General features: G+C 36.0%; 1 protein-coding gene across 4 annotated transcripts in view; it reads left to right on the top strand.

Moving 5' to 3' along the window:
• The window catches only part of SIL1 (SIL1 nucleotide exchange factor), a 328,425-nt gene that overhangs the window by 258,451 nt on the left and 43,552 nt on the right, over positions 1 to 26,422 (top strand). For all 4 annotated transcript variants that reach the window (XM_031953358.1, XM_031953360.1, XM_031953359.1 and 1 more), the window contains one exon: positions 2,854 to 2,975. In XM_031953358.1, the coding sequence (XP_031809218.1) occupies positions 2,854 to 2,975 (122 nt within the window). The remainder of the gene's footprint in view (positions 1 to 2,853; positions 2,976 to 26,422) is intronic.

The raw sequence follows: 26,422 nt of genomic DNA, 5'->3' as shown, positions 1-26,422 counted from the left end.
TGCTTGTCTCTGGCTTATCTTTCTCCTTGATAAAGAATAAAAGTATCCAAGTAAGGTGGCAGTTTGTTTTTGTCCTCCATTATCTATTGCTATTGCCCTATGCATTCTGAGCTTTAGTTATTATGCCCATTATTTGATCTTTTCTTTGGTACTTGGATCTTTGACACTCCTCTGTTTTCATATACTTCTTGTTGTTTAGTTGTTTGAAGTCATGTTTGACAAGAGTCAAGGCAGCTTTTGGGGTTTTTTGGGGGGGAGGCTGAGGTTCTGGAGTGGTTTATCATTTCCTTCTTCAGCTCATTGTACAGATGATGGTTAAATGACTGGCTTGTGGTCCCCCAGCTAGTATGTGTTGAGACCAGATCTGAAATCAGGAAGAGTTATCTTCCTGATTCTAGGCTCTCAATCCACTGTACCACCCAACTTCCTTCTTACCTTTTTACTTACCTTTTTTCCTTCTGAGATTTTAAAAAAAAAATCTTAGCTGCTTATTAAGTTACTTGTATACTCAGCTATGGTTTCTTCACATAGTTTACTTTTTTCTTCCTCATTGAAATTATTTGTTTGTTTCCTTAGAATTTAATTTTTGTGTGTTTCCCAGGAACACTAGAGTAACGTTGGTTAGCCTCATGTTATGTGCATTTCTTTCCTGGAGACAAATTGATGTCTGCTCTCTTTATCTTTTCTTTTAAAAATATATATAACTCTTTATTTATATTCTGTTTTTTTTACATCATCATAATTATACCTAGTCTCCCTCCTCCTTGACTTTCCAGAGCTACTCCTTATAACAAATAGTATTTTTAAAGACTCCTCCCCACAAAAAAAAGAAAAAAATTAACCCAACTTTATACATCTGAAAAAATGTGAAAACATCTGCAGTAGATAATACTTATGAACCTTCTACTTCCATGGAGAGGTTGGGGGAGGGCATCCACTCACATCTCTCTTCATTTGAGTCAAGTCTGATCTTTACAATTTTGTTATATTTACTTTTTTTATAAAGCTTTTTATTTTCAAAACATATGCATGGTTAATTTGACAGCATTAATCCTTGCATAGCCTTGTATTTCAGATTTTCTCATCCTTTCCCCTATCCCCTCCCCTAGATGGCAGGCAATATGTTTACTTTTTTAAAAAAATAAGTTTTTATTGATGCCTTCTGTTGTGGTTATCTCACTCTTCTTTTCTTTCCTTGAGAACTATCTCATGTTTTTTAGTACTTTTTATAGATTTGAAAAAATCAGCATATCTGGCTGCCACATTGAAAAGGTCCTTTAACATGTACAGTGTGTGATGCTTGTGGACCTCTTATCTCTATGAAAGAATGGAGTAGAGGTGTCTTCTTATATCTCTTAATTCAAGTCAGGTTTACTCTTTATTATTTTTTTATATTCATTTTTTATTGGGGGGCATAGTTATTTCTTCTACAACTATAAATTTAATTAATTTAAATTTAATTTAATTATGTTGTATTTATATTGTTGTATGTTGTTTGTTTTATATTGTAGTTACATTGTATGTTATTTTCTTAGCTTCTTTCCTTCCTGCTTTTTCTTCCATTCTTCTCTGGTTACAATTATTTTTAATTTATGTTAGGTGAGTGGTTCTTTCCATTTACATTTTTGTATTCCTTTTATATTATTTTCCTGGATCTGCTTCTTTCACTTTGTATCAGTGCATATAGATCTTTTCATGCTTCTCTGTGTTCCTTACCTACACGATTTCTTACAGCACATTCCATTACATTTATATGCCACAATTTGTTTGGCTATTCCGTATTCAATGGATGCGTGTCTTCCCCCCCCCCCCCCAATTTTTTCCCAGTACAGAAAGCACTACTATAAATATTTTTGATTTATATGGGTATTTTCTTATCAATGGATTCCTTGGAATATAAACTCATTAATGAAACCTCAGAGGACCTGGACATTTCGTCTTTTATTTTATTCTCTTCTCTTTTTTTTCTTTACCATCTTTTCTATTTTTTTCTTCTCAGTGGGGTCCATGCCTAGCCTGAATCATTTATTTATAGTCGTTGTTTTCTATTGTGTTGTATGCTGCTGTTCACTGTAAGAGACAAGCATCTTACCCCAAGGTTTTTATCTTTTGTTTTTACAAGAGCGAGTATTTAAGCTAATAGGCACACTTAAAATCATTAAAGCATTCCTTTTTGTACCTTGTCCCAGAAGTACAAATTCCTCTTCTGATTCCCCATTGGCTGGATATTATAGAGATTTTAACCTATTTGGAGAGCCTAATTCCCCCACATGAGGGTGTCTCCATCCCGATTACATCTCATAGAGTGTTTCTTATTCTGATTTATGGCTTCACTTTTTAGATTTCATTTCTTGGGTTTCAGTTTTATTTTTTTGAAGTTTCATTTTTCTGGAATTCTCTAATTAAAGTTTTGTAACTCTGTGGAAACTAAATCCTCATTCAATTAGTACATTCTCTAATGCCCCAGAAGAACTAGGCAGAGGCAGGAAGCATGATGATATGTTGTTGGTTTTTTTTCTGATAATTTGTAGTTTTTATGTTAATAGCAAATATATGAGGAATTCATTCATCTCAGGATTAAAGTTTGAACCCTAATCATACTGTTGAAATTCCGTAGAATTTGTCATCAGGTAATACCTAGCTTTCATTTCAAATCAATTCTCCACAGATGCAGAGTATTACTTGTATGCTATTAGATAAATACTCTTTTTTGCTAAATCTATCATTGTTTGTGTTTACATGTGCCTTATTTTTAACTTTTATTTTTCATCACACAGAAGAAATGGATGTAAAAAAGCTTGTTTTTGTTTGAATGATTGAGATTCTCTTATTAAACACTGTCTTCATTTGCAGATGGATAATGCCAGAGACCTGCTCTCCTTTGGGGGTCTTCAGGTGGTGATCAATGGGCTCAATAGTACTGAAGACTTGGTGAAGGAGTATTCTGCTTTTGTATTGGGTGCTGCTTTCTCCAGGTAAGTTCTAGACTAAGGGTTCTGCCATTTAAATGTCCAGGATAGAAATAATATTTCTGAAATTTTCATCAACCTGGGGCAGGGGGAAATTTGTGGGAAGAAGCTCTGGTCCTTTTACTGGCCTATTTCAACCTACAGTTTGGGGTATTCCTGTGGGAAAGGTAATAAAAAACTATTCTTTCTTTTGTTACATAATCCCATAGAATATAGCTTCCCTCTCTTCCTTTAAGATGTGATTCAAAAGAGTAAAAGACAATTCAAGCACCAACTTCTGCAGGAAGTATTTCCTTAGTCTCCCCACTGCTAGCGACTGCTGTACTGAGCAACCTTGTTTTTAACTACATTGTATAGATTTGTATTTATCAATTTTATATTAATGTGTACCCTAGAAGCAGTGCAATGTATAGGCCATAAGGTCTTGAATCAGGAAGACCCAAATTCTAATCCAGTCTCATCTATTTAATAAAGTTTGTGATCTTGGGCAAGTCACTCAATTTTTATCAGCCTTTGTTTCTGTAAAATGGGGATACCTATGTCCTAAGATGTTGTGTGGATCAAATAAGAGAATATTTGTAGTAAAATACTTAGCACAGTGCCTGAGATAGAGGATTAATAAATAATAAATAATAATCTTAAATAATAATATTTAATAAAACTCCTTTCTTCCCTCCCTCTTTTCTTCCCTTTCTCCCAACTTTCCTTCCTTTTATATTATCTTCATTAAAATATTACCTTTTGGTAAATAGAGATTTTCTTACATTCTTTCTACTTGTATCCATGGCATCTAATGTGTACCTTGTACATAATAGGTACTTAATAGGAAGTTTTCCCTGACCAACCTAAATTTGCCTTTGAAATTTTCATCCAGTAGACTTGGTTATACCTTCTAGCTAAATTAAAATCTAATTTCTCTTTTATACAATAGCTATTCAGATTGCTGAAGAAAACATCTGTCATTCTTTTCGGACTCCCTACTCATAACTTCTCTTTTCCATATTCAACATGTGTAGTTCCTCCTAGGATTTGTACCTATGACCTTTTCCCTTTCATTCCCTTCTTGAACAGTAGACAGTTCTTCGGGAATATAGCACATGTAACCTAATATTGCATTGTCTTCTGGGCCTGCTATGTCACATGGCTTATGCACATTGAGTTTTCAGTTCTCTTTAGCTTCTAGATCCTTTTCCCTACAACTGCTTTTAAAAAAAATGTAAATAGTATTTTGTTTTTTTCCAATTATATGTAAAAATAGTTTTCAACATTTTTTATAAAATTTTGAGTTCCAAATTTTTCTCCTTCTCACCTTCCCAAGATGGCAAGCTATCTGATATAGGTTATATCTGTTCAGTCATGTTATACAGATTTCCACATTAATTATGTTGTGAAAAAAGAAACAGAACAAAAGATTAAAAAAAAAAACCAAAAAAAAAAAACAAAGTGAAAATAATCTTCATTCAGACTCCATAGTTCTTTCTCTGGATTTGGTCAGCATTTTTCATCATGAGTCTTTTGGAATTGTCTTATCTCATTGTATTACTGAGAAGAACTAAGCCATTCACATTTGGTCATTTTAAAATATTGCTATTATTGTGTAAAATTTTCTCCTGGTTCTGTTAACTTCATTCCACATAAGTTCATTTAAGTTTTTCTAGATTTTTCTGAAATCTGTCTGGTCATCATTTTTCATAGCACAGTATTTTTCCATTGCATTCACATACCACAATTTGTTCAGCCATTTCTCATGTGGTGGACATTTTATCAATTCCCAATTCTTTGCTACCATAAAAAGTGTTGCTATAAATATTTTTGTATATAGAGGTCCTTTACATGTTTTCCCTTTTTTTTTATTATCCCTTTGGATACAAACCTAGTATTGGTGTTCTTGTTCAAAGGGTATATGCATAGTTTGATTGTTCTTTGGGCATAGTTCTAAATTGTTTTCCAGAAGGTTTGGATTAGTTTACAAGTCCACCAGGTATACATTGATATTCCAATTTTCCCACATTTTCTCCAACATTGATCACTTTCTTTTTCTGTCACTTTAGCCATTCTGATAGTTGTGGGATGGTAGCCTCAAATGCTGTGAACTTTATTCAGAATTTCTTCTGCATCCTATTTCTCAACTTATATCTTATATAGGCACTTTATGCCACATTTATAAGGCATAAAGTGAGTAAAACATTTAGAACAGCAGTATGTGGGGATTAAAGAGGGCATAAGTTCTAGAAGGTTTGTTATTGATTGGTAATCAAAATCTGACCAGGGAGAACCTGTTAGGGAATCTGTTCTTCTTTAGTCAGGAACAACTAACTAATGTGATATGCCTCATTTAGAAATTAAGAACACAAAGTTTGACTTGTTTCTTTTCAGAAGGCCAAAAAAGCCATGGAGCAATTGTTGAGAATTGTGGGACTATCCCATTGATTCTCCCATGAGGGAGATCAGGTTATCTTTATATCACAGTTGGTTATTCAGAACCATGATTCTTTTTACTTGTGAAATCTGCTAAGGAATAAATTTCTTTTGGTCCTTTGTAGGAGCAAGGCACCTTTGGATGACCATAAAAATAACATTTTGAGTGAGAAACTGCTCTGGATATCTGACCAGCTGGGAATTTTATAGGAGAACATCTTCTTTATGTTTATTTCTTTTCTCTGATGATTTTAATTAGAATTTGATTTTGATTAAAACTTAACAAGAGTCTGATACTTCTTAGTGCTGGGGCAACAAAGATTGCGATATCCTGGCTAGGGAAACTATGTGGAAAGAAGTGCCATAGGAAGCTGCCTTTCTCATTTGTTTCTCCTTCTTACAGTCCTCTCAAATGCTGACCCCTGGGCCAATCTCTGCGAAGTTGACTTCAACATCTTAATAAGTTTCTCAAGGGTAACTGAAGCAAAACAATTCAGAATTGTAGGTTACTTATTTCCTACCCTTTGTAACTTCCTCTTCCTCAGTTTAGATAGTAAACTATAGTTTATAACTATCTACGGTTTACAGAAAAGCATCTCTAATTTCACATTAACCCCAGGATCATCACTTCTTGAGGTGGAAAAAAAGAGGTGTGAGTGTGAGAGAGTAAAGAGGGAAGGGGAAGAGAGAGGGAGAGGGAGAAGGAGAGATTAAGTGAGGACAAGAAAAGGATTTCCAATGTCTCACTTCAACCTCTGGTAAGTCAAAGAACTTATTCTTGTGGCCTTTAAAAGCCGTTAGACTTTCTGAAGTCCTGGACTCATTTAATTATTTCTTCTCCCACTGCATTAACTAAAATGTGACCAAGCCAAACATTATTACTCTCTTCCTTGCTTTTCTTTGGAAACCTTTTTGGTAATTCCAGTCCCTTTATTATAGCCATCAGTTTCAAAGCTTCAGCTTAGAAATCCTTTGCAGCTGCTTGTGGAAATATAATTCTTATGAAAAAAAAATAATCTATCATTCTGTGTTTTTTTTTTTTTTTTGTTTTTTTTTTTTAAGGCGGATTTAAGGGGACTAACCCAGAGTCACAAGCAGTTGGTTGGGGCCTTTTGATCTCCATAACTCACCAAGGGGCTATGCCAGTATACAGTGTTATTAGGACTTTTCAGTGATTGCATTAGCATAAGAGCATGTTAACATTTATTCAGTGTTGCTAAAATTTAAATAGAGATAAATATAAAATATTAACGATTTCATGTTTTGGTGGCAACAGACCTTTGAATGCAGCAACATTCAAAATGATTTGGCACTGCTTTTGATGGCTCATCGGAGGGCTCTTAGGGTGATAGCACAGTATCATCAAAGCCATCAGAATACTGGTGGCAGAGTCCCCAATATCCTAAAAATGTCAGTGTTTTATGCAAAAAGGTACTTTAGGAATGGTAAGAATATATCCTCTTGGAGAAGGAGACCTTCAGTACTCTTTTGTGATTTGTAAGAAGCCCCATTCCCTCTTTTACAGTATACATTTCTTCTCAAGTATTGAAGCCCTAGCTCCTTGTACTTTGAGGTGAAATTCCCATGGCTATGCCATGAGTATTCTAAGGCTCCTTTCCTAGAAATATGCCACAAAGTATCTGCATAGAAGATTTAGTTTTGAAAAAAATCATGATGTTGAAGAAATGTCAAAAAGTTCAGTCACTTAAGGCTAATTCAGGATAATTCAATAGCAGTCTGATAAGTCCCAGTAACTACAGTCCAGTCTTGGAAAAATTTTCTAGAAGTTTAGTCTTTCCACTTTCCCCACCTTCTTTTAAAAAAATCTTTACACCAAAGTATATCTGTAGTCACACAGTTCTCAGTTCAGACTTGGATCCAGCCAGAGGTAGGCAGCATAAACGACTGCCCCTCAATATAGCCTGATCTCACCCCATTATATCTATAGCATCATTTTAAGTTGCTACTTTTCTTTTTGTTGGGGCAATTGGGGTTAAGTGACTTGCCCAGGGTCACAGCTAGGAAGTGTTAAATGTCTGAGGTCAAATTTGAACTCTGGTCCTCCTAACTTCAGGGCTGGTGCTCTTACACCACCTAGCTGCCAGTGTGTTCGTTTTTTTATAGACTTATACATGTGCATGCTGTCTCTCCTAATAGACCGTAAGCTCTTTAAGCAGTTGCTGTTACCCTTCTTTTTTTTTTTTTTTTTTTTTTTTTTTTTTTTAAATCTTTGTGTCTCTAGAACAGGGCTGAGTACATAGTAAGCAATGAATGCTTTTGACGTTCTTGTCTTGATGAAGGAAGCAAGACTCACCCACACTCTTTAACAGTTGTGCATCATTCATGCCTGAGTCATGTTAAGCATTGTGTTGGGTAAGGCTCAAAGTGTCCAGTATCAGGGTGGACAGTTTTTAAGTCATTTGCAGTGCTGAAATCTCTTTTCTTTTTCTCTCTGTCTCTTTGTCTCTCTTCTTCTCTCTGTCTCTGTCTTCTCTGTCTGTCTCTCTTTTCTTCCCTTCCTTCCTTTCTTCTTTCTTCCTTCTCTCTCTTCCCCACCCCCTTCTTTTTGGTGTATACTTAACATCATGATGTTTTTTTCTTGGGTTTAATCAAAATCCTGATTTCTACATTGATTACCTTACATCCATATCTTTTATAAGGATGCTTATGTTAAATTATGTTTTTCTGATGTTAACAGGGTCTACTTCAGGTTTGTTGGAATCCTGACTGCAGTCTGTTCATTATCCACCTCATGCTTTTTCAGTGGTCAGTCAAAGCCATGTCAGGTCATTTTAAATGCAGTAATTTGCCGCCAAAATCCAATATTATGACATTTTAATGTTGATTACTATTTAAATATTAATGACACTGGGTTTTTATTTGCATGGTTGAATTAACTGTGTAAATGTTTCTATAATCCCCCCCAAATTGATCTTTCTTCTAATCATCTGGCTATTGTGAACACTGACCACAATTGATCTCCAGGCACAGGATTTGACTATTCACATCTCTCCTTAGTGTTTCTCCTTGATTTGTTTGCTAATGCTGCTTCATACCTCTGATATTCTCCTGGAGCTTGAAATCAACAGCATTTTTTTTTTCTTTCCTTCTTTCTATTGTTTGTTTTCTGTTTGTTGATTGTAGTATCTCCCTTGAGGGTGTCCGCAATTTTCCCTACCAGTGATGAGATCTCTTACCATTCTTAACATCTTGCATTCCCTGTCTACTGACTGCCCTTTAGTAGTCTATCCTTCTCCAATCCCTTTATAGCATGTGTTTTTACCTTCCTTTTTATCCCTCTTCTTTGGCAGTCTGATTTTTTAGCCTTATAATTTGGAGTCCCACAACTTCTACTATATTTGTTTAAAAAAAACCTCAAATTGATTAAATTTGAGGAAGATCATTCTTGCTGTGCCATTCTTCTCCCTCCCCTCCCACCTTGCCTTGCAATGGTTAAGGACCTTGCAATGATAAATTCCCTCTACTAATACATATCTGCAATGGAGAGTTTTAATGAAAGTTACCTGAGGACTGAGAAAAATTAGTGACTTTTTCTGAATCACAAGCCACTATGTGTCTGTTGGAAACATATAGCCTCATGACTCTGAGATCAACTCTCACTCCACTATTCCATGCTGCCTCTCTTCTTCTTTTCAGAGTTTACCAGCTAGTCCTAGATTCAGAAACTAATTTGTGGCATTGCAAAAAAATGCAGTAAGTGAAGCCAGCTGTGGGGCTCTGGGCAGGTCACTTTACTTTTATGTACTTTAGGTTCCTCCTCCATAAAATGGATGACTGATCTTTGTGACTTCTCCTTCTAAGGAGCCTGTGATTATTTAAAATTTAAAGTTGTGTTTGCATGTTATTTGGCAATGAGGATTAGGCCCAACCCCATTGATGGGCCTGGAAGGTATCAATGGCTTTAAAGAAGTCATAATTTGGGGAAACTGGCATTTTAGTAAAAATTAGCTTATATCCCCCTTGTCTTCAGCCTTGCTGGTATAGGCAATATGTGATAAATATTGCTTTTAGCTGATAAAGAGAAGTTGCAGAACAATTTGTACATACTAATTTACTTAATCACTCTTATGGTTGGTCTATATGGTTAGCTAGTTAATGCACTTAAAACCAAATTCAAGGTCTGTTGAAAAGAAAAAAAAGACTTCATTCACTAATATAAGTAGGGATAGGGATTGATGTGTTATCTCAGGAGAGGCTGTCATTTCAACTGAAAACCTCCCAAATGTGGAAACTATCTACCAATGCAAATTTTTATGGACCCATGTATCTGGTTTTTATGTGTCTTCTCTGCAACTTATGGTCATATAGAGTATTATATAGCCAGTTGTATAACCACTGAGTGGTTAAGTAATTTGGTTTGATGGATTCTCACATTTTGTTAAGAATTTTAATCTTTTTCAGAATTTTGTTACCTTAGATTTTATATCATATTTGTTTCCAAAGATATCTCTCTCCCTTCTTTGTTACAGAGACTGGGGGGAAAAAAGAAACTTTCAGGAAAAATATTCAGCTTTGACAGTGTGTGTACAATATTTCATTCCCATAGTCTCCTATCTCTGAGGAAAAAGCAGGGAAATATACTTTTTTCATCTCTTTTAGGATTAACCTTGGTTATTATAATTACATAACATTAATATCATTGCATCATAGTAAATTGTTTCCGTTTACATTGTCACATTCTTATAAAATGTCGTTATGTTATATATTGTTATGCTTATTTTGCTGTGTGTGTGTGTGTGTGTGTGTGCGCGTTTTGAGAAGTGGGAATTATTTTTAGATGTGTTTTTTGGTAAGGACAGAACACTACCCATGTTCAGGGTATACCTTGTAGGCATCAACATCTACTCAAACCCACAGCTTAGTACCTTTGCAATGCCATGTATTCAAAAAAAACATTTAGATAGCAGAGTAAATTAAGTGATAAGGACAGATTTTTCTCTCCTACATATATGGTATTATAGTATGCCTTTACTGATTACCACCTAACTAATGGGGAAAGGCACTTCTAGGGAAAGATTTGTGGGATTCAGGAGGTCTAGGCTCTAGGAGTGGCTCTGCTAACACCTAGTTTTATAATCTAGAGCCTTTGTCACAAAAGGGGGAAAAATTATTTAAGAATTTATTAAGCATTGTTTCAGACAAGATGCTAAGAAGCATCATACAAATGTCTTATCTGATTATCCCATAACCCTGGGTGGTAGGTGCTATTATCTCCATTTTTCAGTAGAGGAAACTAAGGCAGACAGAGGTAGATGACAAGGATCACATAGCTGGATATGAACTCATTTCGACTCCAGGCTTCCTGCTTTATCTCCTGTTCCACTTAGCAACCCCAAAGTGATTAGTAAGTCTCTTCCTGTCAAGTAAATCTCTTATCAACAGGGAAGGAATACATTACTTTAGAACAGAGACTAAGTCTGTGAAGCACAATACTCATTTAGGAAGTCTGCTGGAAAAGACAAATAGGATCTATGTTATAACTTTGTTTTTTTTAACTGAATTTCTGTATTGACTTGAATTCCTGGTCCCAACCAATTCTGACATTGAGTCACAAGGCCTATTTAGATTCTTGTCTGCTTCCCTTAAAAATCTAGGAAATAAGGGCCGGTAGGTGGTGCGGTAGATAGATCACTACCCCTGATGTCAGGAGGACCTGAGTTCAAATTTGTCCTCAGATATTTAACACTCTTAGCTGTGTGACCCTGGGCAAGTCACTTAACCCCAATTGTCACAGCAAAAAACAAACAAACAAAGATCTAGGAAATCATCTAGTGATAAGAATAACAGTATGTTTCATGGACTCTTCTTAGCTCTTCTGATGGTCCCTGATTGGCTTTCAAATGAGCTTGAGGCAAAGACACAACGTCCATCCACCTTACTTTTTCTCCACATTCTCACTATTATTATGCATCCTTGTCAGCAACAAAATTACTTGATTAAAAATTTCTTTGAAGCGAAAAAGCTTCCTATTTATAAGCATAAATTATTTGTAGAAAAACCAGAACTATACAATTGCAATGACCAGTTGCAATTGATGCTCTGCTCAAGATGATTACTGACTTGCTGTCAGTAATCTGGATTCTGGAATGTCAAAAAAAGGTAAACTACATTCCTCAAGGCTTCCCCTTGAGTTCTTTCACCTAGTTTTATTTTTTGTGCCAATCAGAGAACATTATTGGACATCTTTTTTTTTTCCCCTGTATCACTGCAGTAAATCTATCAGTCTCTCAATAAACATTGGGCCTACCATGTGTCTAGGCACTATATTTAAATGCTTGGGATACAAAAAGGAGCAAAAGGTCATTCTTATCTTAAAGGAGTTTATAATCTAATGGAGAAGAAATAAGCAAACATATCTGTGTATATAGCTTGTATGCACAGATTTGTTTGCTTATTTCTGGTTAAATAGGATAAATAAGAAGGAAAAGTTCTAGAATTAAGAAAGGTTGGGAAAGGCTTTCTATAGAAAATAAGATTTTAGTTGGGACTTAAATGAAGCCAAGGAAGCTAGTAGGTTATGATGAGAAGTGAGAATATTCTAGGAATGGAGACAGCCAGAGAATATGTCTATAGTCAAGAAACAGTATCTTATTTGAGGAAACAAGGAGGTTAATGTCACTGAATTGAAAAGTACATAATAGGGAGTGCTGAAAAGGTGGAGAGGAGGATTATGAAGATCTTTGAACACCAAACAGAGAATTTTGTACTTGATCCTTGGGGAGATAGTGAGTCACTGGAGTTTACTGAGTAGCAGATTAGACCCAGGTATTTGTTTCCTGAATAAAGTAGAGATAGAATGGGGGAGAGATTTGAGACAGTCACATCCACCTGTAAGGCATTGCAAGTAGTCTAGGAATGAGGTGATGAGAGTCTACACTAGAAATGGTGTCAGTGTCAGAGGAGAGAAGAGGGAATTTTTGGGAGATGTTGCAAAAATGGACAGGACTTGGAATATATGATGCAGCACCAGGTTCTGGGAGAGGGGTTTGGAATGTAAAAAAAATTCACAGACATTACCATAGCCACAAGGAGCCCTTTATGTTGGAAAAAGACATACAAAAAAGTCAGAGGGAAAGAGTAAGGGCAGAGTCTAGAAAGTTAGGGAAGAGTTAGGGAGGGTCCTAATTGAGAACAAACTCACAAGTACATTATATCAGCAGCTGCATGATGGGATATCAGAAAAAGGGATAAATTAATACAGGATAATAAAGATACTTTGATCAAAAAGGTATTTATAAGGCCAGAATGTCTCCTCTATGCCTGCTCTGAAGAGGGAAAGGCCCTTCATCTGGTGAGTTGAATAAACCTTAGTTATACTGACTGGATAAAACCAGTCCTAGGAATTTGGTCTCCCTTTGTGTGTATGATAAGGTTGTGGATGGGAACTGGATGAACTTGGTTACAGTTCACATCGTACTTGACAATGCTTGCAACCACATCATATTGGTTGTAGGATTGGGGGCTGAGATATAATAAGATGTAGAGGATTACACTAAGTTGTTGAGGTACTATTGTCGTCTCCTGTAATAAGGAAGTTGGACATGAGGGTTTAGGGGATAAGATAATGTTCAGTTTTGAAGTCTCAAAGTTAGTCAGAGATGAGAGGTTGGAGGTCAGCAGAGAGATTAGGTAGATTTGAGAATCATTATAGAGATGGTAATTAAATCCATTGGAGCTGGTGGGATCATTAGTGAAGTAGTATAGAGGGAGAATGGAAGAAAGCCTCAGGACAGATGTCTCTGTAAGATACTTAATGTTAAAAAGAGTTTGAGGAAGAGTGAGCATTATTTATTTTGATTTGTAGGTCTATTAAAACTTGGTTTTCCTTGTAGGGATCATGTGGATTATATAATGAATTTTTTCTAGTTCTGGGGCATTGTCTTTGAAGATCTCTTAAAACAATATTCATAACTGATGCTGAGTGAAATGAGCAAGACTAGAAAATCATTATATCCTTCAGCAATAATACTTATATGATGATCAATTCTGATGGATGTGGCCCTCTTCAGCAATGAGATGACCCAAATCAGTTCCAATAGAGCAGTAATGAACTGAACCAGCAAAAGAACTCTGGGAGATGACTATGAACCATTACATAGAATTCCCAATCCCTCTATTTTTGTCTGCCTGCATTTTTGATTTCCTTCACAGGCTAATGGTACACTATTTCAAAGTCTGAATCTTTTTATACAGCAAAATAACTGTTTGGACATGTATACATATATTGTATTTAATTTATACTTTAACATATTTAACATGTATTGGTCAACCTGCCATCTGGGGGAAGGGGTTGGGGGAAGGAGGGAAAAAGTTGGAACAAAAGGATTTGCAACTGTCAGTGCTGAAAAATTACCTATGCATATATCTTGTAAATAAAAAGTAAATAAAAAAACCCAACAATATTCATATTAATTTATTTTTCTAAAATCTGTGATATTAGTAATTCTGAGTTTTCTGGGCTTACCGTCTAAATTTGACCTTTAATTACTTCAGTGTGTTTTTCGGAGCCTATATTTCCAGCTACATGGTGTATAATTTCTGCATATTTCCACTTACACCAATATGCTTTTCTGTATTGTGTACAATTTACTGTAGTTAGTTGTTTTTCTGAATTTTTGTAGTTTTCTCTTCTCTTTGCTAGTTATTTTTCTTTTTCATTGTTTCATCTTGTTTTGGGATGGGGGAAAGAAAGAGGAGGTGTATCTTTTAATTCTTGCTTGATTTCCTCATGTGAATTTTTACTTTCTTTTATTCTTATTCTTTACTTAAACTTGTTTAAGTTTCTTCGTATGTTTTAGTTATCTATGTAAGTGTTTATTTTTCAGCATATCTTGAGTGGTTTCTTACCCACTTCTGGTGCTTCTGGTACCTAAGTTGATGGAATATAATTAAAAATTATAGCAACATTCTTTATTGTTTATTTTTTAAATATTGGTTCATTTTCATTTTTTAGTTTTCTTAAGTGTTCCATTGATTGTGTAAAGTTTGACTCTCTTCAGTCCTTTATAGTTCCAGTAAATGTCTGTTGAATTAAAGATCTTTTTCTTTTGTATATACATAGTACCAAGCATCTGCTGTGCATGATACAGTAGAGTTAATAAATACTTGCAAAATTGAATTTAGAGTCTGGACTTTGTTGAAACATGTGGCAATTTTCCATTTCCTGAACATATTCTTCGTTACCTTTTGGATTTCTGATTTTCTTATCCATCCCTTCAGATATTAATCTTTGTCCCATGACATTGAGAAACAATTCTACTTACAGGCCTTTGCTGTAAGTTAGATCATTTCAGAATACTGATTTTAATATTGACTCAGGCTGAAGCATGTTTACACATCACTTAGAATGACCATTTGCTCTACTTGCCTGAAAGTCTCTGATGGTATGCATGCTGGAACATACATAACACCCTCCCATTCAAAATGCTTACTCACTGTCTTGTGACTTGTACTACTTTTAAAAATTTCCTATTGATGGAAAATGTAAGATGATGATTAGACTGTGAACTTGGGCAGAGACTATTTTTTGCCTTTCTTTGTATCGTTCACATTTAGTACAGTGCTTGATATGTAGTAGGCGCTTAATAAATATGAAGGGTTCTAGGTACCCTAAAATAAAGGGTATGAAATGTGTATAGAAATGAGAACCTAGGAGCATCAAAGATAGACACTGTTTGGTCCTTTGTGTTTCTGTATTGTCTCTTGTGAAATCACATCCAGAAACTGGAAATAGCCATCATGGAGATAACTGTGATATGATAAAATAATAGCATCAGGTGGAATTATGAGAAGAGTCTAAAAGATAAAACATCCTTGAGTGTTTAAGTTTTTCTGGTTCTTGGAATTTAACCCTAATCCAGTTTACTTTTCCAGGGTTCCCTTCTTGTGACAGCCAACTGCAAGCCTTCATAGTGAGAAAATAGCCTGAGGAAGTGATGCTGAGGATGGAGTTAGGGGCCATGAGTGCCTCTCCTAATGTGGACACATGTGTCTCTTGGACTAGGCTCTTCTTCTCCAGTTGGAATGAAAACACTAGTTTTATCCCCCCTCTCCTTTCTCTGTGTTCTTCCAATTGAATATAAGCCCCTTGAAGGTAGGCTTTGTTGTTTTTTTGGTTATCCTATCCCCAGTGAGTGGCACAGAGCCTTGACTACAGAAGATACCTAATAACTGTTTTTTTGATTCTCTGTACATAACTTTGCTCTACAAATCATCTCCCGCCTGGTAGGGCCTTAGTCATGGTATTCTCACACTTTGCTCATACCTCTGTTCTTTCCCTCTTTATCTGCATTGTCTAACTACCTATCTTATCAGACTTGTGAGACAGTGTCAAACATTATCCTGAACAGAGAATAAAAAGAGGCACCCTGAGGTCTGCCAGCTTTTTTATTAAACATTTTGAGGTCAGAGTTATTGGGGAAAACTGTTAATTTCTCTAAGCAAGTAGAGTTTAGCATCCAGGATTGCAGTCATTTTGAAATCTTCCTCTGATTTTTACCTTTTTTCATATGTGCTGTCAGATTTCATTTTCCTAATCTGTAAATTTGGGTAAGCCTTAGAACATTTATTCTAAATCAGTGTTCTAAGTCAGTGTTGAATAAAGTATAACCTAGTAGTTCTGGGTTGATTAGTATCATATTATAGTCTGGACGTAGGAAAATCTGGATAATCTGAAGGCATCCTTCCACTGCCTAGAAGTAGAGCAGGAAGGTATCTCTAAGTAAGGACTTTTGGGGGTTTTATTTGTTTGTTTGTTTTTTCTATGATATGGATTGATGATGTGAGTAAAGGATTTCTTTTAACTTGAAAGTTATTTCTGCTGGAATTAGGAGGGGAAAGATAGTTTTTAATTCTTTTTCTTTTAGTGTACCTTGGTAATAGTCAATATTCAGTAAATACTTGTTGAGCTGAAATTTTAATTGAATAGAATTTAGTGGCCAGGATACAGACTATTTTAGAAAATGGATAGTTTTTCTGAACTTTCTACTCCTGCCCGTCTTGATAAAAATAAGCATTAAACAAAAGGAGTGCGCCTACCTTGAAACTGGACATCTTAGATTTATTTCTCATAAAATCTTAGCTGAATCAAGCAACATTTAAGTGGATTTTTTTCTATGTAGAATTTAAGTCGAAGTCTACTGTGGTAGAGAGAGACTTCTTCCTTGTACCTTTCTTCTTCTCACCAAATTCTAATAAATCAGAATTTTTTCTTTGCTCTTTTCCCTATTTGTAGTGGGTTTTTTTTTTTAAATTACTTATAGCAGGAGATCCATAAGAATGGAGAAAGGGCAAGAGATGAAAGGATTGAAGGATTGCAACAATATTGACTTTTTTTCCCTTCCCCAAAGGACTACATTGAAAGCTCTCTTTCAGCTGGACCTATAGATTCTTGGTGAGAGGTTGAACTTTAAGACTTTTCTGATCACTTGTTTGGATTTGGCAGAGGGAGTAGTGGAACAAATCCAGTGAGGAGAGGCTGTGTGTGGACAGGGACCATGGTTCTCACTTAGACTGGCTGTCTGGATCTTATTTTCCTTATATGTAAAATGGAAATAATAATGCCTGTTATACTTATCTCAGGATGGTATTGTTGGGATCAGATGAAGACAGTGTTATAAATGTCAATTCTTATTTCATTATTTTAACTTGTGTCAGAACTGTATGATAAATGATGTTGTGTGTGATGAACTGTGGGGGAGTAAAGAATGGCTGCTTAATTGCTGTTGAACAACAGGTTACCTCATATTGGGTGATATGTAATTCTATTTCAGAAAGATCTCTAAAATCAGCTCTTGCTCAGGCTGCCTCCCAATCTTCTTTCCCACTATTACTGCATTTTCCTGGTTTATATAACCTTGAGGTTTAAAGTTAATTTGTTTTTCCATATATTCCATTCCGCTCTCTGCTTTTATACTGCATTTAATCATTTGCCTTAGTCCCACTGCCACTTTGGTCAGGTTACCAGCAAAGGATTATAGCTTTGCTTCTAAGTTCCCTGACCTTCTAGCTGAAATGTCTTACCAGTACACTGAGGATTTTTTTTTTTTTTTTAGAGTTCCTTTTGGTCTCCCTTGATGGCAAAGTCAGGGTGGATTAGTTGTATGCATTTCCTGAAAGCAACCTTGTTGCTGCTACCTTCTTTGCAGAGGACCTTAAAATGAAAAGGAATAAGAAGGTTCAGTGCTTATTTAAAAAAAAAAATTCAACTAGAAAAAAGATAGTTCGAAAAATGGAAGTGTTACCCTCAGGAATTTTCCTCTTAGTTACAAAGTGGCATTTCCACTTTATCAACTTGGATCCAACTGCAGAGAGGACGATAATGGAAATTAGGTTCAACTTTGACATGGGTACCATCAGAATTAATGCTTGAAATCAGACTGTGAATTCTGATGGCGCATAAAAGGAAAGAAAATTTCCTGTCATTGGTTGATATAGAACTAGAACCTTGTCTTCCTATCATTCTTATTTCATAGTTGGGAATCTAAGGGCCCAGAGTAGCCAAGGTAATTCTGTATAGCGATAACCAGATTGTGGTGAGAATGGGGAGGGACTTAGGGAAGACCCTAAGAAGAGTGAGGAAGGCATTAGTTTATCTGGACAAAAAGAAGGAGTCCCCAGCCCAGAAATGGACTTAGTAGATGATTGACTAAGAACATTCCATAGATTTATATCCAGAAACTGGTCTCTGTTCCACACTTCAGGCAGGGAGTTACCAAAACCTTGTGCACCTGCCAGATAGAGGCACTAAAGACAAAAGAAGAGAATATCTGAAATTTAGTAATTTTTCTCTGGTTAATTCAATTTTTAAAAAATCATATTAAGCACCAATTATGTGCAAGGGAGGGGCAGCTAGGTGGCAGACTAGATAGAACACTGGACCTGGACTAAAGACTACCTAAGTTCAAACCTGGCCTCAGACATATACTAACTATGTGACCCTGGGCAAGTCACTTAACAGTGTTTGCCTTAGTTTCCTCAGCTGTAAAATGAGCTGGAAAAGGAAATAGCATATCACTTACATCTTTGCCCAGAAAACCGGTGGGATAACTCATAAAAATCAGTGGGATAACAAAAGAGTCAGATACAACTGAAGTGATAAAACAACAACATATGTAAGGTGTTGCAACAAATGGTAGGGAGATAGCCTCTGAGCTCTAGTTTACGGTCTAATTGAAGAAAAGGACTATGTACTCACATAGTACAAAGACAATGTGATAAGTGTTAAACTGTAAAGTGTAAAGACAATGAGAAAATTGAGGAGTGAACTAATGCTTTTGACTTTTGAATTAAGGATGCTTCAGAGAATGTATCATGGCAGAAAACCTGAATTGGACTTTGATAAAAAAGAAATTCATAAGTGGAGAGTGGGGCTGGGGCATTCCAGGCATGGGAGAAAATAAGCTAAGAAGAGGTAAAGAAATGGGAGAGGAGTCTTGGGATAGACAGTAGTGCAAGCAGCCCTGATTGCTTGGGACATCCAGTTTGCAAAAGTAAATGGTAAGAGATAAAGCTGGGAAGTTAAATTGGAGCCAGATTGTGTATGCATCAGAGTAAATGTTTATACTTTATTCCATAGGAAGTTGGGGAACTCTTTAAAAGTGAGGTGATTCTACAATTGATCACAATAAAGGTTCTCTGAAAAACAGTGTAAAGTGAGATAGGTGATGGAAACAGACTTACTCTTTCTAATTATCTAAGCAAATAGAAATGAGGCCCTGAACTAGAGAACAAGAAGCAGAAAGGAGGGGATGAATTCAGGTTACTGTCCAGGTGGAATCTTTAGGAATCAGCAATTAGTTGGGATACACAGGGTGAAGAAAAACAAGAAAGAAATGATGCTTCAGATTTATGACTGGAGGTATGTGATGAGGAAGATCAAGAATACCTTCTGCTTCTCTCGAGGATTTGCTAGTCCATAAGAGCAAACTCACTTCCCACTGAAGAAACCATTGCACTTTTGACTATCTTTAATTGTTAGGAAGTTGTTTTTTTTTTTTAATTATAGCTTTTTATTTACAAAACATATGCATGGGTAAATTTTCAACATTGATCCTTGCAAAAACCTCTGTTTCAACTTTTCCTCTCCTTCCTTCCACTCCCTCCTCTAGATGATAGGTAGTCCCATATATGTTAAATATGTTAAAGTATATGTTAAATACAATATGTGTATGCATATCTGTACAGTTATTTTGTTGCACAAGAAAGATCGGATTTAGAAAAAAGGTAAAAATAACCTGAGAAGAAAAAACAAAAATGCAAGCAAACAATAACAGAAAGAATGGAAATGTCATGTTGTGGTTCATACTCATTTCCCAGTGTTCTTTCTCTGGGTGTAGCTGATTCTGTTCATTACAGATCAATTGGAACAGATTAGATACTCTCATTGTTAAAGAGAGCCACATCCATCAGAATTGATCATCATGTAGTATTGTTGTTGAAGCATATAATGATCTCCTGGTTCTTCTCATTTCAGTTAGTATCAGTTCATGTAAGTCTCTCCAAGCCTCTCTGTATTCATCCTGCTGGTCATTTCTTACAGAACAATAATATTCCATAACATTCATATATCATAATTTACTCAACCATTCTCCAATTGGTGGGGGGAAGTTTTTTCCTTACATAACTGTTAATCTTACATTACTCTTCTTCTAGGCCTGGCCTTCTTGGCTAAACAGCCAGTCCTATTTTTATATATGTGAAGACTATTGCCACCTGAAATTTTCTTTTCAGACTAAACCTAATTAATTCCGTCAGCGGATCCTTATGCTATATTCTGGTCTTTTCACTGTTTGGGTTTTTTGTTAGGCAGCTGAGGTGAAGAGCTTGGTTGGACCCTGAATTAGAGAAAGCCAGCTGGTGTCGGGGCATTTGAGAGTAGAATTCTAGGGACAGGTTGAGGATCAGGATAGAATCTGGGAATCTCCTGGGCAGAGGTAAAATTGTTAGAAACCAGGCAGACTTTCACTTGCTTAATAAATGACTGAAAGTATCCCAGTTACTACTCAGAGACTTGATTTGGAGGCTTTTTTCCCTTTAGGGAAATCTGTTGTCTTCCAACCCACTGCTGTCTTCTGCTTCACAATCATGGCAGCAACACCTCAGTTCTTCCTTATTCCTGGGTTCTGGTTTGGGAAGTCTGAACTTCCTGTCTTTTATGAAGATGCTCACTCACCTACTCTGCCTTTTGTCACTGAAATATAAGATAAAACCACAAGGTCTTACACCTTAGTATTGAATGCCTAGACCACAGGCCTTGCCCTTCCAGGACCAAAGAGGCAAGCACATGATCCCCTTACTGGAGTATCTTCTCACTATGCATTATCTATTACAGGCTTGTGAAAGGCAAAGACAAAGGAATTTCTGCTAAATGTGAGTTCAGTCCTACTCTCGGGGCCAATCTCCAGATATCTGACATGACCATCTCCCTGGTATTTGAGAGAGAACAGAGCTTCCTGTGCCCTTTCCTTTTACTTTTGAGGACCTTGCCCTGTATTTCCAGTGATGCAGGCTTGCAGCGTTGGTGTCTTCCTTGATTTCTCAAGCACACCACATATGTAATTGTTACAACTTGCATTTATGTTTCCATAACATCTCTTGCATATGATCCCCCCCGCCTTTTCCAGTCAGATAGCTACCATTCTTAGTTTTAGTTTTACCACTTCTTTTAGTGTCTCATTATTGCAAATAGCCTTTTATTTGGTCTTTCCCTATCTCAATCCATTCCTCATAGAGCCATCAAACTGATTTTCACAGTTTAAGTGTGACCAAGTCACCTCCCTTTTCAGTAAACTTCAGTGGCTCCCCATTGCTTTTAAAGTCAGATATAAAATATAGTCTTATCAGTTTCCATGATTCCAGTCTCTCTGATTTCTAACTCACATTCCCCACTGCTTCCAGATTTATGTTTTTGACCCACAGTTAATTCCTTGCTCAGAAATCTTGAGTGACTTCTCCTTGTTCCTATGATAGCAAATGACCATGATAAATTGACTCTCAGACTTTTATGTACTCTCCTGTGTACATTCTAGGCCATCTTGCCTACTTGTTCCTCACCTTGCTATGCTCCATGCTGCTCTTGTGCCTTTACTTAGGCATGTTCTCTATTCCCACAATGTTCTCTATACTTAGTCCTCTTAAGCCTTAGCTGCAGCTCTATCTCCTGAGACAAGAATCTCCTGATGCTCCTTGATTTTAGTACTTTCTCCTTTTGGAAGTTAAGTAAATAACTTAACCTGAATATGTTTTACCTCCCCATTTCCCCATCCTCTAGTAGAAGAGGGGGCAAACTTCTTGTGGTCAGGGATTCTTTAATGTTTATGTTTGTATTTCCATTGTCTTTCACATAGCTGATAATGATTTGCAGAAGATTGAAGCTAGGGTTGTGTTGAACAGATGGCCTTTGCGATGGCCAGGCTTCCATTTTTATCTCATTCCTTCATTTAAAGAACAGATTTGGAGTCAGAGGAAACCTGAGTTTGATTCTGTTTCTAATACTAATTAGCTGGCAAAGGTGATCTCTTATAAGACCATAGTGTGATCTCTGAATCTCAATTTTTTCATCATGGGGACAAACATATGGCACCCAGTTCATAAGCTAAATATGAGAGTCAGATGAGATAATGTATGTGAAGAGCTGTGTGTAAATCTTAAAACACTTCGTAATGTTACTTATTATTAGGTTCTTTTTTTTTTGAGTTGTTTTCCCTTTCTGTCCTTTTCTATTTCAGCCTTCTGGCTTGCATTGCTGCTGCTCAGAATTTTAGTAGACCTCACTTGGAAACACTGATCTTTGTCTCTTTGGAATTCTGTATCCGGAAAGATAGGATAAAAGTAGAAAAGAGATGTGCAGGAGCAGCTTGGATAGATTCAGGTGTTAATAAATGACAGATCATCATTTATACAGTGACAAATGTAGAATGCTTCAGATAAAAATTATTGATAAAATATATGCATTGTACCTAATCTACAAACTGTACTCTCTTCTTTTAAACAATCTCCCTCCAATTGATTAATTATCAAGTGTATTTTATTGTTTAAATGAAAAAATATACATGACTTGAGATGAATATAAATGTTTATTGATGATTTTTTTAATAAGTACTATGACTCACAAAATGTTTTAGATTTTAGGTTTGCAATGAATGTGCCATTTGTTCTGATTAGGCTTTTGGTGTTTTGGTTTTAATTCATTATTTTTGTTTCATGAGCTAAGACAGTCAAATCAGGGCTTTGAAATTTAACATAGGAAGAATCCAGAACTTCATGCTGATTATTCTTTTCTCCATTTCATTTTCTTTTTTTAATGAAGAAAAGATTTATTTTAATCAAGTATATGCATTTCTGCTAGACTCAGTTACTAATTTGGAGGAATATTGATTTGGCACTGATAATTTGGACTGTATTGATAGGCACTAAAAGACTTTGTCTTTTCAAAAACTTGGAAGTAAAATTTATAAACATGTAGAGAAATATATCAAATATAAATATGTAATATAAAACTAGAAACTTGTCTATCTGTACTGTCTCAATAGGGAACTAGTGACATATTGAGGATGTTGACCAGACCTATAGGAGACCCACTATGTTATAGCTCTTTCATTGCCTTTGTCCCCTGGAATAGGTTTAGGTTTCTATTGTTTACCTTTTCAGCTGTTTTATACCTTCTCTAACAGTTTTGCTATGTTGAGAAAGCAGAAATCTTAAATCTTTTTCTTTGCTGTATTGGTATTATTTAGGAAGGAGGAAGTCTATGGTGACGTTTTAGTTGCTTTTCTCATGAGAAAGCTATGTTCCTGGGATTTGTTATGAGAATTATTTCACAGTCTTAGGAATTCTGATTCACTATAATGTTGCTGTTTATTTAAAGATAGCTTACCCAAACTGAACATTTGAATGGCTCAGAAATTTTCCTCCAAGAAATGTGTTTTCTTCTTGAGTGTTCCATGCTGAAATCAGTCTTAATTTCAGTTCAACTAGTGTGTAAAAAAACATACAGTGAGTGATTATTAGTCCCTGAAGGAGGCAAGACAGATGGAGCCCAAAATGGAATTGGCTTTATGATTAATTGAATCCTTGAAGAGTTGAATAGAGTTAGAACTGCTTCTGTCCAATCAGTGCCTTGAGAAAGCTGATGCTACCCTGAGCCTGTATGAAGGAAAGGGCCACAATAACAAAGATTTATTCTTTATCAAAATGGATTGGATGGATGTAGCAGACGGTTCCCATTTTTAAACCAACGATGTAGTATAATTGGAATGGAAACAAACAAGATTAGACGCAGATTACAGGTATTTGTGCCGGTTGCCTTCTAAATCAGTCTGTATACAGGATTTGTTCTGGAGGAGGTCTTATCATTAAAGTGAATCATAGAAGAAATTCAAAGAGGCACATCTGGGGGTATAGCTGCCTGGGCAGAAGTGGGGGGGTGGGAGGTTGAAATGAGAGATCTGCTTGATGCTGGGCAGTAGGGAGAGATACAAAGATGTTTTCCCATCCTTTCCACATCTTAGAAGGTTAAGATAATCCTTTTTCAGCCACTTTTTAATTTAATTTCTCCCATTCTTTTTTCCCCCCGGAACGAACGCATAATGTGTAAGCTTATGATGTCTGTGTCTTCTCTACAATAAATAGAAGGATCTATTTTTTAATGTTTGGATCAAATGGTCACTTGGGGCAGCCACTGCTTGCAGTGACCCTGCAGTCTAGGGAACAGAGCAAAGACTGTCAGAGCTGGCAGGAGTGGAATGATGTTAATCACCAAGTCCATTAAAATGGAAGTGCTCCTTAAAGGCCACTTGGCCCCTTGCCAGTACATTTCTCTTAGTGCAGAATGTCATTGCTGTGAATTGTAGTATTTGAGAAGCTCCTTCTTGATGGTGCCATTTCTTTTACAAGGAGGCAGGAGAATCTGATCATCATAGTAGTCATAGGAGATGAGTCAATCAGACCTGCTTCTAGAGTTGATTCTAATACAACAGCTTTTGTTCCACTGTGCTTTTTCTTCCACATTTTTAAAAGAAGGACCCTGTAGATCTTTCTTTTTCTTCTGTATTGTGGGAATGTGTTCTGGATATATCAAGCATATCCAAGCAACATTCTCCATGTGAGACTACACTGTTATACTTATGTATCTCTCTCATGTTATCTTATTTAAACTTGAAGATCTCTCTTTGAGATAGCCATAGCAAGTAGATTTATCCCCGTTTTACTAAGACATCTTGCATAAGGTCACAATAGCAACTATTAGTAGTGTAATATATTTTTATATATTTACATATGTAAAAATAATACTAATATTTTTCAATGTAATATATACAAGATATATTAAATCTGGGCACCCTCATGAGCTGCTTCACAATTCAGGTGGTTCATTCACCTTAAAATTAGTCAGGGAGAAAGATGCTATATATTTATTTATTATAGCTTTTTATTTACAAGATATATGCATGGACAATTTTTCAACATTGACAATTGCAGAACCTTTTGTTCCAATTTTCCCCCTCCTTTCCCCTCCTCCCCTATATGGCAGGTAGACCAATACATGTTAAATATGGTAAAGTATATGTTAAATACAATATATGTATACATATCCATACAGTTATTTTGTTGTACAAGAAGAATTGGACTTTGAAATAATGTACAATTAACCCGTGAAGGAAATAAAAAATGCAGACAGACAAAAATAGAGGGATTAGGAATGCTATGTAGTGGTGGACACTCATTTCCCAGAGTTCTTTCTCTGGGTATAGCTGATTCTATTCATTATTGAACAAATGGAACTGATTGGTTCATCTCATTGTTGAAGAGGGCCACGTCCATCAGAGTTGATCATCATATAGTATTGTTGTTGAAGTATATAATGATCTCCTGGTTCTGCTCAATTCACTCAGCATCAGTTCCTGTAAGTCTCTCCAGGCCTTTCTGAAATCATCCTGTTAGTCATTTCTTACAGAACAATAATATTCCATAACATTCATATACCGAATCTTGTTTAGCCATTTTCCAATTGATGAGCATCCACTCAGTTTCCAGTTTCTGGCCACTACAAACAGGGCTACCACAAACATTCCTGCACATACAGGTCCCTTTCCCTTCTTTAAGATCTCTTTGGGATATAAGCCCAGTAGTAACACTGCTGGATCAAAGGGTATGCACAGTTTGATAACTTTTTGAGCATAGTTCCAAATTGCTCTCCAGAATGGCTGGATGCATTCACAATTCCACCAACAATGTATTTGTCTGTTTTCCCACATCCCCTCCAACATTCAGCATTATCTTTCCCTGTCATTCTAGCCAATCTGACAGGTGTGTAGTGGTATAAAGATGGTATATTTTTCTATTAACTTCAGGTTAAAATGTAATGCTAGAGGAATTTCATTCATCCTCCAGATGGAAAAGAGTACAGCAAAACTTCTGGATTTAGAGAGCTGGTTGCTATAAAGTTCCCTTTACTTTGGTGACATTTCTCCTATATGGTATTCTCTCCTAAGTCCCTTTGCTTTCACACTGCTTATTTCCTTTGCAATTGAAAGCTAGCTAACTTTCTGAGGTTGCCATTCTATTAGGCACAAAAGTACCTGATTTCAGTCCCCTTTAAGAAGGGACAGAATTACAGTCTTAATTTCCCTTGCATTTTATCCAGCCTTTGCTATTTTTAGGAAGTTTTTCTTTCTTCTCTACAATTTCTCCAGCTTTACCTAGGCCAGTCCTTTAAGAGAAGACTGGGAAAGCTGGGTGAGTCAGCTCTGTAATTCTGCATTCATTTTTCGAGCATTTATTAAGTGACAGTTACTACACAAGGCACTATTCTAGGTTGTAGGGATTTAGAAACAAAGAAAACAGTCCCTACCTTATTTTAATAAGTATTTTGGTTTTTAAATTAATTCTTATTTTTTCAGTGAATAAAAATTATTTTTTTCTTTTCTCCCAATTGCAAAAAAAAAAAAAAAGGAATGACCAAACTTTTGAAACAAATATACAAATTCAGGCAAAACAAATTCCCTTATTGTCCATAC

This window comes from Sarcophilus harrisii, chromosome 2 (genome assembly GCF_902635505.1).
Source record: "Sarcophilus harrisii chromosome 2, mSarHar1.11, whole genome shotgun sequence".
NCBI classification, from domain to species: Eukaryota; Metazoa; Chordata; class Mammalia; order Dasyuromorphia; family Dasyuridae; genus Sarcophilus; species Sarcophilus harrisii.
The sequence above is the reverse complement of the archived record's forward strand: the minus strand, read 5'-3'. Positions and strand labels throughout refer to the sequence as shown.